Source organism: Papaver somniferum, chromosome 3 (assembly GCF_003573695.1).
Source record: "Papaver somniferum cultivar HN1 chromosome 3, ASM357369v1, whole genome shotgun sequence".
Classification (NCBI taxonomy): Eukaryota; Viridiplantae; Streptophyta; class Magnoliopsida; order Ranunculales; family Papaveraceae; genus Papaver; species Papaver somniferum.
The window spans coordinates 19,413,191-19,426,912 of NC_039360.1; the positions used below are offsets into that span (position 1 = coordinate 19,413,191).

A 13,722-nucleotide genomic window follows, 5' to 3' on the forward strand; every position below is an offset into this window, starting at 1 on the left:
AAAGGAAGTAATGCTCTCTCTCAGCTTTCCTTAGGAAGAAGGAACCAAAGAAAGCAACAAAGCCATCCTCATTTATCAGAAAGTGCAGAAGCTGAGCAGCATGCATAAAACAAATGACTGTCTGTCATGAGCCGGGGCTTAGCAGCTTCATTCCAAAGCCCTGTGACATTCTAAAATACATAAACTTACTTTGCTTAGTTACATACCCACAAAGAAAAGGAGGAAACCAACCCATTTTTCTGTCTCTTTCTGCGTGCAAGATGGTATAAATATACCATTTGTGTAATGACCACCGCCCATAGTAACCATAGAGAAAACAAGCTCTACATTTTACAGCTTTAGCATCTCTCAAGTCCAACTCTCAAACAAGTTTATTTTTTCTATCCACCACCACACTGAACGAGGTCATCATCATTCAAACTTATCTCTTCCATCCTCTTTTCTAATATGGATGTCTCTACAGCAGATCATAAACATCCAATACCTTGTACTATTACTACTAGTAATAGTAGTGATGGTAGCACTAACACCACCACCACCACCAACACCAACAACAACAACAACAACGCTACTTGTATTAATAGGAAATGCAAAGGTAAAGGAGGTCCAGATAATAACAAGTTTAGATATAGAGGAGTTAGACAACGGAGTTGGGGTAAATGGGTTGCAGAGATTCGTGAACCTCGTAAACGTACTCGTAAATGGCTTGGTACTTTTGCAACAGCTGAAGATGCTGCTCGTGCTTATGATCGTGCTGCTATAATCTTTTATGGGTCTAGAGCACAATTAAACCTTCAACCTTCTCCATCAGCTGGAAATTCATCTACCTCAAATGGTGGTTCATCGTCTACGTCGTCGTCTTCGTCTTCTTCAACTACAACTTTAAGACCTATTCTTCCTCGACCTGCTGGTTTTGGACTAACGCCTTCATCTTACGTTCCGTATGCTCTTTACACCAATTATAGCTCAACGCTTCATCATTATCCTCATCAACTTGTGCAACAACAACATCGTCAAGATCAACAAAACCATTATCATCAACAGCATAATGCTCATCATCAGTTACGTCCTTTAGATATTGATATTCCTACTAGTACTAGTACTACTACTACAAGTACAACAGGTTCCGATGTAAACCCTAATAGTAACAATCAAATGGGTGATGAAGAGAACACTAAGAACAACAAGATGATTACTTCTCTTGTGGGCTCAGTTGATGCTAACTTATCTCTTTCTCGTCATCACCAACACCAACACCAACACCATCATCATCATCATCATCACCAACAGCAACAACATCAGCAGCATGACCAAGATGCAGTGGTGCCACCGCCATTTTCACCACCAGCATTCTGGTCTTACACACATATTGATGAAGAACATCAAGATGATGATTATCCAGCAACAACGACTTCTAGTTTTTGGGGTGATTCAGATTCATTCTTCTTTGATATCTAGTTAATTTGAAATATATTGGGTTTGGTTGATGTTGAAGTCTTGCACGTCTGACATTCACTCAGAGGATCGATAGAGCCTTAAATTTATGAAAGGGAATGCATGCAAGCACACTCAAAAGGATTATTGATGATTTGAGTCTCATGGTGTTCTTAGATGTCCTCATCCAGTTTCATATCTCATGGAACGAACAAAAAAAAAAGGAAAAAAAAAGTTCAATTTATGGTATTAGATTAGAGGTTTGTTGAATCATCATCAATTTGAGTAGCCAGCACCAAAGGGGTATAAGAATAGGATTGGGTTGTGCAGTGAAGTAGCTGCAAGCCTGCAATGTTACCAGTTACCACATGCATTCTGCAACTCTCTACATTAATTGTTTGGATATGTAAATCCAAAGTTGGTAAGTTGTTTTTTTTCCCTTATGTGTTTCGATTGTAATTTTCATTTTTTGACAAGGATTACATTCTTGTTTCCATGATCATTTCTACATATATATATATATATATAGCAAGAACTATAATAGTATCTATTAGAATGTATTATAGATTTCAATTTTTGCCAATTATATTGATCCTCTACGTTGGTAAATTAATTTTGATTTATGCTGAGACATCTTTTTGCCAATTGATCCTCGTCAATATTTAGTGTTTTTGATTCCGTACTCTCTTGGCTAAGCTGCGACATTATTGGTAATGGTTGGAATAACAGTTTTTGCTTCTCAGTCTTAAGTGTTGTCAGTTGTCGTTGTAGCTCTATGTTTTTAATGAAATGGGAGGACTGCAGGTAACAGCATAGGGGCCGGTTATACCTGATATCTAGGTACACATACACCAGGATAGGTAGTGACTCAAGTGTCTTGTACAGTTCATGAGTTGTTTGACAACATAAAACTTTTCTAAGTTTGGATCTTATTAAGTAAGAAGTACAACATAGTCATGTATCGTGAACATGGGACATTAAAGCAATGTTGCGTTAACAGAGAACATGGGACATCAATGCGTTGTATACTTAGCAGTACTAAGAGTACTAGTGTGTAGGTTTGTCCAAGTTGTGCATTAACATTTTGCATCTTTGTACCAAAATGGGGTACAAAGACCATGTTGATGGTAAATTTAAAATGGGGATTTTTGTAGGTGGAAGAAGTTTGTTGAATCATAAATTTACATAGTTCATTTGGTTCATCCGTTTTACTCACAATCTTTCTTTTCTTGTTCTTTCATTCATCTTTTCTAGACATTTTGGCTTCAAGGTATTCCTTCTTGTGTGTTAGATGATTTGCAGTGGTATGTGCATCATGTTTTGATACATGATTCTGCTCTACTTGGAGTATTGCAGTATACGTATACAAGTCCATCTTCAGTAAAAATCCGTACAGTGTTCATTAGCCATATTCCTTATAGAGGTAGTTTCAGCAATGATACATTAGGTTCTAGAATACTAGCGCTGTAGTGCACTCGCTTGTCTTTTTATCTCAGAAACAGTTGGATCTCACAAATACTCTCACCTATAGCACCTTAATCGAACAGTTTGTGGAGCGGCAAATTACTCAAACTCAATGCCTTGGGATGGGACTGTTGTTGGACTTCATGGGTTAATTTGAATATGATTTTGGAGCTGTAGACAAGTAGTTTCTCAAAGAAACTTCAGATTGAAAGACCATAGGCCTTGCAAAATGTTCCATCATTCTATGCCCATACGTGATTTTCTGGAACTATTTAAACAAAAGAAAAAGAAACAACCATGTATATGGGGGCAATATATACCATTATGAAAAGATATTCATTTGGCAATATGTTTACTATTTTTCACATATTCATTCATGTACCATAGGAAAAGATGCATAAGGTCTAATGGTAGGATTTTCCAAAGAATGCAAATCTTGTTATAATATTATGTTGTTGAGCCACAATAAAATCTTCCCTGCACCATATCTAAACGTACACTAATATGAAGATCCATTCACTAAATGGCTAAGGTGGCCAAAAATATTATGTTCAGAAAGATGTTGAAGTGGAAGATGCATCAGTTGCCGAACTCATAGTGTGAGCAGCAGAATAGATCCAAAGCGAGACGCATCTGACATTAACTACTTGACCTTCCCGTCGGATTATATAGGCATAACAAAGTGTTTTTGCCTTGAGGGCGTGCTTTCAAGATAACCGATCTGCATGTCAAGCATAGGCGGTGCAGCACTACTGACTAACAAAAATACAATTAACAGAATAAGACTAATAAAATTGGCAGAAATAGGTGGCCAAAAGGGCCTTGTCAATTTATCAAGTAGCCGATGACTAACTCAAATACCAAGTTATTTCAAGATTTTTATGGCCATAAGACCATAAAAGTCTTCGGAAATGACATGTTCTTAATCTTTTTTGTTTAGCCAAAGTAGTGAGACTAGACTCTTTAACTTTTTCTCAATTTCGTCCACCTCAAGTAACTCTTATTAATCATCCAAAATGTGGACATGATCAATTTGGTTTACAATCCTACAACTGAACATATGAATAACAATCATAAGCATAACATATGACTGTAATTAATGAAAATCTTCCGCATCAAAGAAATGGAAAGGAGAGTTAATGTTTATCCTTCTATCCTTCTCTGCTTTTATTTGGAGCCCCTTGTTCTGGTCATAGTCTTGGAAACGTGAAGAGTAGTATATTTATAGTACTATGATTGTTAAGTTCATGAGTTGTAAATTTGGCAAATATGGACAATGTGATTAGATGGCCGTATCTTATCAATATATAATGGAGCGAGACATGTGATTGGTTTTGCCTTGCGTTAATTATTATTTTTGACCATGAAGTATGGTCTAACTGTAAATTATAACGAAGAATCAGTAATGCTAATTATCTGCAGATCAAAATTCTTTTTAATAATAAGTATCAAAAGAGAGAACCAAATTTGCAAATCACTACATCAGACAAGACCCCATTTACCTAAGATTTCACAATATTTAATGTGTTGAAAATTCTATGAAAACTTAAAATATATTTTTTCCAATGAACAAACATGCTTATAGTATTTTTCAAGCAAATAATGAATGTAGATTGAAATTTACAGATTTGGATTAATAGTATCGAATCGTATAATTGTATTGGTGTGTTTCATCGTGTAGAAGATTAAGTTGCAAGAATAATTTGACAAATAATGATTCGAGGATGGGAATAAGAATAGGATATGCATTAGTGAAATTAAACTAGTGAGATATAGATCATGGACTGCAGCTAATTTGGCTCTATTGTAATGCACTCAATTCTTAGTTTTATGCGCCTAATAAATCAAATTTAGTAATTCAAAGATTCCATTTAAAGATATCTGTTGATTTTCATGCATCAATCAAATTATGCATTTAAAGTTGGCGAGTAACTGTCTCTTCAATTAAAAATAGTGCTTGAAAAAAGACTCATGGGCTCCGATTGTGACTGACGGTCATTTTAACTGTTCAGGTTTAAACCATTTTACATAAATTGTTTGGCAAAATAATTGCAAGACTACTACACGATTATCAAATTTCATGGAGGGTTCCTACTTATTAGTACTGAGAGAATGTTTCAATAGTCTTGAGAAAACAATTTTTCAACTTCATTCCAGAATAACTTCTAAAACCAAAATAACTACTATATATTTCTTGTGAAATAAATTTGTTTTACTTCTGATTTTTTAATACTATTTCTGCTTCTGTTTACTAAACATGTTATGAGCAAAAATTGTCATTTGATCATATGGAGTTCGGAAACTACCCACCCCATGTAGTAGTAACGAGTAGTTAGTCCTTTTAAATTACGACGACTGTCTGAATAGATTTTGCATTTGACGAAGTGAAAAGAAAGAAGAGAAAAAAAAAGATTGTAACTATTAACAACCAGGATAACTTAAGTATAGAAGACAATTACTTTGCTGAACATTAGTCCTTTCAACCAAATAATCTCGTATATAACTTTGCATGTGCATTTTAGGTTCTGTTTTCATAAGTCTTGGTTCTAGCACCATTTGTCCTTCTAGAGATGCCACTATTGAAAGCAAACAAAATCCAAAATAAGCTTTCAAAGCCAGTTCTGTGAGCTGATCAATAGAGACCTGATTAAAGACTTCATTTTGCTCTACAACTAATGAAAAACCTCTAAACAAACGATTACGCAAGTGATTAAGTGGCTAATCTCCTTTTCTGACTTTATTAAGTATAATCGTTAGTGGCAGTTAATCAAACTTTCATGTATAAGAATATCGCTTTTGGAGCGAAATTAAGGAGAGCAGGGGAGGACCACAGCAGCATTCGACCAGGCGAACTAATGGATTCATACATGAATTCTTTTCGACTAAACAAATAACCCGACAATGCCAGAAGGTTTAACACTAATTTATGCTTATAATCTTGTAGATAACCTAATTAATTCACGACTAATCATTTTTCGTGTGTTTTCCACATAGAGAAAAATGCTAATCATTTCTGGAAGATTAATAATTAGTTAACCATCTTAATCTCGGTACCTTAATTAGTGTACGTGGAACTCTGTGGTGCGTTGAGTACTCATTTAGTCTTTACTGATTGTGTGTTCCATCGTTTTGACAAGATCTAGTGGAAAAGGAATTCTACTTACAGCTGATCAACATCTGTTAATGCTTATGATTATTTTAAACATTCCGGATAAATCTGAATTATAGGTTCTTTTTTTGTACAAAAGAAATAAACAAACACAGTACAATATAGTTTAACCGAATGTTATTGATCAAATGAAAATAAATTTTTATCAATCTAAAATACAAGAATTTATTCTCACCAAATCACAATTAAAGAAAACGTTTGGCTTTGATGATTATGTTTCTGACAAAATCTAGTGGAAAAGAAATTATGCTGATCAACATCTGTTATTGCTTATGATTATTCAATCCTTCTAGACAAATCTGAATTATAGATCCTCTTTTGCACAAAATGAATAAACATGCACAGTACGGTAAAATTAAATCAAATGTCATTGACCAAATGAAAATAACTTTTATCAGTCTAAGATAAAAAAAAATTATTCTCACCCCATCACAATCTAAAAAACATTTGGCTTTGATGATTATGTTTCTAGAAGTGTAATTAGTGGATGGTTTGAGTTATTAATCATGACTCAATGGTTAATCACCCAATTGACATATACGACGTGTCGATGTCCAATAGGAAGCGCGGAGCTTCACCATTAGTGCATTTTTAATTAGATATTTTAATGACTATTAGTGGTCCATTTAGCTTTTAGGTTTATAATTAAGTTCTTCCCACCATTGTCATGGACCATGGTGTAAGCAGTGGTGCATCAGCAGCAGCATGGCGTGAGCCTGAGCTAATATACCCACTACAACCAACTTGTACTGCAAAATTTTATGCGTACATATCTGGTTAGATGGGGACAAAAACACAAGCTTAATCTAACCCTTTATTCGTTAATTCTAATTTTCAAGTACCACATATAATAATTAAAGGTCCACAATATCTTATATTATTAATCAAATCAAAGTTATTATAATTAATTATAATTGTGGTTGATGATGACATTTATCATTTCCTCATCTTATATAAATACCCTTAATTTCTCCACAAACTTATACTTAATCAAATTACCTTAATTAAGGTTAACTCAAAAAGCACTGATATTCATCCATAACCACTCTTCTTTTAAGCAACTGTAGTTAGTATGGGATCAACTGATTTAATGAACGGAATTTCACCGGTGCCGTTGACGATAGGTGATAAAGTTTATGTAACAATAAGGAACTACGACAGGGAAATCGATAAATCTCGTGTAGAAGATCTCGAGCGAAGGTGTGAAGTTGGTTCTGCAGATAGCATGTTTCATCTCTTCACAGACACCATGGGAGACCCCATCTGTAGGATAAAGAACAGCCCACTCTTCAAAATGCTGGTACGTATACGTGGTTATGAGCCAGTTATTATTTTTTGCATACGTTCAGAAATTTTGTGTAGAGTTGTTAAATTTTGCTCGTTTCAGGTGGCAGAGTTGGATAATGAGCTTGTTGGTGTCATTCAAGGATCTATAAAGACTGTAACAGTGAGTAGCTGCAACCAAATAATTGTAGGCTACATATTGGGTCTTAGAGTATCACCTGTTCATAGACGAAAAGGCATTGCTTTGAGTCTCGTTCAAAGTGTAGAAGAATGGTTCATCACCAATCACGTTGATTTCGCGTACATGGCCACCGAGAAAAACAACGAAGCCTCAGTGAAGCTTTTCATGGACAAACTTGGGTTTGTTGAATTCAGAAATCTATCGATATTAGTCAATCCAGTTCGCCACTGCGCCATAAACTTACCAACCAGTGTTGAAATCATTAAGCTGAAAGCAGAACAGGCAGAGCTTCTTTACCGGAGATTCGTTGCGTCAACTGATTTCTTGCCTCATGACATTGACACAATCCTTAAGAACAAACTGAGTTTGGGTACATGGATAGCTTTTCCTAGAGGTGAATCATGGTGTGATCATCACTTGGAGACTAATGGGCTCAGCGGGTCCGGATTAAACGCAGCGGACAAGCCTGGCACCAATTGGGCGATGCTTAGTGTATGGAACTGTGGTGATCTTTTCAAGTTGAGAGTTGGAAGAGCACCGATGTCATGCCATATATATGCAAAAATCTCGAGAGTTATCGACCGATTCTTCCCGTTCTTGAATGTACCTTCTGTACCTGATGTCTTCAATCCGTTCGGGTTCTACTTCATGTACGGTCTGCGGTGCGAGGGGCCGAGTTCTGGTCCACTTATGCATACTTTGTGCCAATATGTACACAACATGGCTGTTAAAGATGATTCATGCAAGGTTATAGTTACCGAGGTTGGAGAATGGGACAGTACACTGAGACTTCATATCCCAAACTCGAAACTATTATCAAGACCTGATCAAGATTTGTGGTGCATAAAACCCTTGATGAAAACTGATCAACATAATCTTGATCAAGAAAAACATAGTGCTTTGTTCGACTTGACAGGAACCAAACCTCCAACTTCTTCGTTTTTCGTCGATCCAAGAGAAGTATGAAATAAAACATGTTGAGTTGTACACCATTATTATAAGATCGCCAAGAACACCTGATCATGTACTTGACATTATTATTACTAGGCACATTCATCGTTTTCTTAATGCCGGCCCGTAAGTACGTACACACACTCATAATATTTTTCTTTAATAGTCAGACAATGTGAAAGCTCGACACTTTGTTAGGTATTTATTAGAAGACAGTTTTCTAAGGCTCATTAAGTTTTGAAGTCTTGATCAAGAAATTTGGAGAGACGTCGACATCGAGTTCATCATTCCACCAAACTAGTAGTACCAATGTATCCATTCCATTTCTGTAACTGTTACTTTGTATTACACACAGTAGTTTTGTTTTTGTGGTATTAGTAAATGGTGATAAGTCTAAGTTTAGATAAACAATCATAAGTTAGGTAAATATTCTTACTATGCTAAAACAAGGAATTGAAGCAAACTATACATAATGAAAACGTATACATATTTCACCTTTTTCTTTCGTTTTCTCTAATCATAATGCATGTGTAATTCTATCTGCAAATGAACGATGATTACGAAGATAAAGACGACGACAAAATATAGTGATTCTTATTGGTTAGATTGCGACGACGACGTGATGGGTATAGGACATGATTGTAGGAATAGCTAGATAACCAAAGTTCTGTTTGCAAGCTAAGCACCCAATAAGTTTTCTTTCTGAGATTGATTTATTTGACGTCTAGTAAATCTATGAGAACAAGCTGGTTGGGGTAGAGAGATTCAGGATTAGATGGATTCGTAGGATTTGTCATCACAAAATTTTATCAAAATTCAATTGAGATAGAGATAAAAATGGAGGCAATAAAGCTAATTCATAAGCCAAACAGAGAAATATGGTTTTTATTATGTAGTTTTTATAGATGTTGAGGTGCCCATTAACTCAAAAAATATATAGTCAAACACATACGTCATATTTTTGTTTTCGACTTTGTTTTTATGAGATGACCATAGTGGTACAAGAATATAAGAAGATTTGGTTGTTTTGTCAGCAAAATTTCCATCAAATCCCCTTCTGAATCTGGTGTTACTCTCTGCATATAAAAACTTCATTTATTCCTTGTTCTTGATCTTGTTTGTGGCTTTTGAGTTTTGTCTTCATACAACTTTCTAGTGTCACTGATTATTGAATCTCCGAACCATTCGATATCAAATCCGGAGGTGTCCGGTAATCGTCACTAATAACCGCCATCCGTTTTGAAATTCTACTTATCCTCAAAAGATACGGCAATTTCTTTCCCTCCATCAAATCCAAACCACAGCCTCCGGAATTAAACTCCAAATAAACTTGCCTGAACTAGGTAGATGCATGTTTTTCCAACAGTGTGCCAAGTAGGGCTGAGCAGAAAAACCGTAACCGCGGTTTTCATCCGTATCCGTCCGCAAATTTGCGGGTAAAAATCAATCCGCAAGAGTTATGGACCGGACACGAGTGCATTTTCAAATCCGCACGCGGTGCGGTTACGGTTGCGGTTGGGATTTGATAACCGCGGATTACCCGCACCGTAGGACATTTAGGGAATTTATTAAAAGTATTAAGGATAATATGGGAAGTTGGGGTTTTATATATAAGGATCTTATATTTCTAAACCCTAATAGCCTTTTTTTTTTCTTCGAGTTCATCGTCTCATGTTTTTTTCTTCGAGTTCATCGAGTTCATCGTCTCATCTTCGATTTGCAGAGAAGTTTCTCTTCTTTCTCTTTCGTTTCTTTAAGTTTCTAGGTTAATAGCCAAGCTCTTTGTTCACTAATCACTATCGTTGGCGATAGTGATTTGATTTTCTCGCAACCTCAAGCAAATACCACTTTCTGTTCATTCATTCAATATTCTTTGACTCTTTCATAAAAGGTAATTACTTTTAGGTTTACTTTAATTTGGTGTAAAGTTTGATTTTTCATCTAAGATTATATGGAACTGAAAATTGAGAATTTGAGATTGATATTTGTTAGATCATTTGTATGATTTAGTGGTTTCCATTATCAATTAAATTTAGATAATTTTAATTTTAGTTCAGATTTTTGTTTTAGGAATTAGGGTTAACTTTCAATTATCAATTCAATTGGGAACAGGGGATTCATTCTCATTTAATTGTATTCATTTTTGAGTTCTTATTTTGTTTTGGGAAATAGGGTTAAGTAACTTTGAATTCAATTGGGTACAGGGAATTCTAATTGGTGTATATTTGTTTTGGGAATTAAGGTTAAATTGTATTAATTTTCAATTTCTAATTCATTTTTTTATTTTCATTGGTTCAATCAATGGGTACCATTTTTTTGTGAATAAATCATATTTGGAAAAGGGGTTATTAATGTTGATAGCTTTTCCTTCACATCCAGGAAGAAAAGAAGTATAATTTTAGTCGGCTGAAGACGAAGGGATATAGACGAGGAAGCGTTGCAAAGAAAGGTTTATCTTCTTCTAATTACAATGGTTAGAAATTTAAGATTACAGTTCTGAATTTAGTTACTGGCTCGCTGTGGAGTTGTGTGGGTTTTGTCTATGATCTCAGTGCTCATTTACATGGCAGAAATGAACTGATGTGCTTTGAGTGTTTTACGTTTTATGTCATATATGACATTTAAGGAACTTAGAAATGTGTGGTTAGAAATTGAAATTACAGCTTGCTTTGTATATTAGTTGCTGATTGTGGTGGAGTTCTTGTTTGTCTTATGTCTATCTGAATGTTGATTGGCATGGCAGAATTGAAGTGATCCTGTTTGAATGTTTTTGATATGAGAATAAGCGATTAGATATTGAACTGAATTGCTTATTTTTGCTCGAGAATTTCTTATTTTTGCTCCTCTTAAGATTTCTGCTGTTTGTGACATTGGTTCCTTCGGCTTATGATATATCAGATCAAATTAGAAACTTATGATCAGAATGATGCCCAAATTTAGTGTTTACTGATTATCTATAACTCATCCTCATTTTACAGATGCGGCAGAAATATTGCAGGAAATTCCAGATATATCTATCATGGATTGAATAAACTAGTACTCGAATCCAAGGTCTCTTTTTCAGTTTTTGGCATCAGAGATTCATATGGCTTGGCACCAGACTTGTTGCATTTGAATTAGTACTCTTTTGTGTTAGCTGTTAACTATCTTATGTCTATTGTTGCTTTTGAATTACTGAATTAGAACTCTTTTGTGTTAAAAAAACGCCTGTACTCTAGTTTGTAACTTTCTAGTTTCTATACTTAGTTTTTTTTGATGATTCTTGTGATCAAATCTGCGGTTAATCCGCAACCGGCCCGCAAAATCCGCTGATCCGCAGAGGGCAAATCCGCGGGTGATTGGATCGGTCACGGTTTGAATTCCCAAATCCGCAACTTTGACGGTTTGGTTGCGGGTGACCCCTAATCCGCAACCGTCCGTCCGTTGCTCACCCCTAGTGCCAAGGAACAAATCAACTTTCGGAAAACCCAGGCCCAACCACCGTCATGATGAGATAGGGAAGACCAATTTTGCAATTTCACAATGTATGGTAGATGTCTTTGTAAGAGACCTATCGCCTAGTCAGTTCTCATAGTATGTCTTTGCGTTATAATCAACAAGACTCCAGAGCGTACATTATTAGCTATCGCCCTCCCGTCTATTGAATGGAAATTCAAGGTAAAAACTTGGTTTGGCATTGCTATGTCCAATTTTGGCTTCGCTTCAGTTTTCATTTTTTTCTTTTTTCTTCTTTCTTTTTTCTTTTTCTTTTTCTTTTTTTTGTAAGCAACGGCCTAAAGAAAGGCTAGAAATCTGCCTCTACAGTTGGGAGGAGCCAAATTGGAGGTCTAGACCAAACACAAGTTTGAGAATTATCCTTTGCCCAAGCAACCAAGGAATGAGTAACAAGTTTGAGAATTGTCCTCAAAGAATGTCAGATTCTATTCAACTGAACCACCAAGTAATAGCTCACTCAAGATGTAACTCATCGAACGTTTTAGGCTTTGTGAATTAGGTTGATCCCAGTAGTTAAGATCTTATCTCAAGGTTTACTTGTTGGTGTCATATTCACTCGCAATTACTCCGCAGAATCCCTCTGAAAGGTCTCACAATTTCCGCTTGTGTATGAATTATTCGATGATTACTTATCTCCTAAATCAACACTTACATTAGAACAATTAGTAGATTAATCTAGCATGCATTCGATATTAATCTAACAATCACACATAAAAAATAGATATGGTAAAGACAAACGATAAGATGACAAAAACATCAAACAATCTTGTATAACAAATAAAGATTCACGTCTACAACATCGGATTCATCCTTAACCAATTAAGGTTTAGCTACTCATAATTACAATGAAGAAGGTTTCCCCTAAAGGGGTAAAGCATAGTTCTTGATTTAAGAGATGTAATATGAGAGGTAGAGATGTGTTTTCCCGGTTTTGAGATGTATAAAATCCTTTCTTAATGTCTTGGGGTCTTATTATATAGTGCTCACGTAGCTCGTGGCAAACACCCTAATTACGTTCACCTTCAAACCAGCCGTAACTCTGGCAAAAAAATTGTGTCAAAACTCCCAGGGTTACGGTCGGCTTCTACTCCCTTGAAGTTGGCCGTAATACATCCTGTAACTTTCTGTATTTCACCATTTGAGCCGTAACTTCTTCATCCGATGCCCGATTGACCTCATTTTTTTTTCTGCGTTGGCTTCGTGTCGTCGTCCTCTACAAGATGGTAATGCCCAAACTTCGTATCTCGTCATCTCATTTTACAGTTAACTTGGATCCAACTGTAACTCCTTTTGAAAATTGTATTGGAAATTTGTCTCTTTTACGGTTGTCTTTTGTAAGGATTTTCCATTCGTAAATATTTTTGAACTTGTGTCCAATTGTTGTGTTTGCACCTTCCAACTTCTTCTTTTTATGCCGGAATGAATCCCTTTCCTCTTCTTAGATCATTCTAACACTATTTTCATTGATTTCGGATGATTCACTTAAAGAAACAAATAAAATAAAAAACAAGAGTATAATACAAGGATAATATGCAATAAATATAACTAAAACAAATGGAATTGACACTAAAATCATATGAATTATTTACTTATAAATTCCTCCACATTTGGATTTTGCTAGATTTCGAGAAAACTAACCTAAACTAAAGTACAACAACTCATTATCGCTTAACTCACAATTGCACTTAGCATGTGCAACATGCCTTTAAACCAAGTGCACCATAATTTTTTCTATATCAAAACT

General features: G+C 35.4%; 2 protein-coding genes across 2 annotated transcripts; both read left to right on the forward strand.

The window, feature by feature from the left end:
• The first annotated feature begins 447 nt into the window (after positions 1-447).
• LOC113359104 (ethylene-responsive transcription factor ABI4) lies at positions 448-1,458 on the forward strand. Its single transcript, XM_026602791.1, has one exon. The coding sequence runs from the start codon at positions 448-450 to the stop codon at positions 1,456-1,458; it is 1,011 nt and encodes a 336-aa protein (XP_026458576.1).
• A 5,542-nt stretch (positions 1,459-7,000) lies between these two features.
• LOC113355441 (probable N-acetyltransferase HLS1) lies at positions 7,001-8,725 on the forward strand. Its single transcript, XM_026598298.1, has 2 exons — positions 7,001-7,367; positions 7,455-8,725. The coding sequence occupies exons 1-2, from the start codon at positions 7,140-7,142 to the stop codon at positions 8,496-8,498; spliced, it is 1,272 nt and encodes a 423-aa protein (XP_026454083.1). The 5' UTR covers positions 7,001-7,139; the 3' UTR covers positions 8,499-8,725.
• The last annotated feature ends 4,997 nt before the right edge of the window (positions 8,726-13,722 follow it).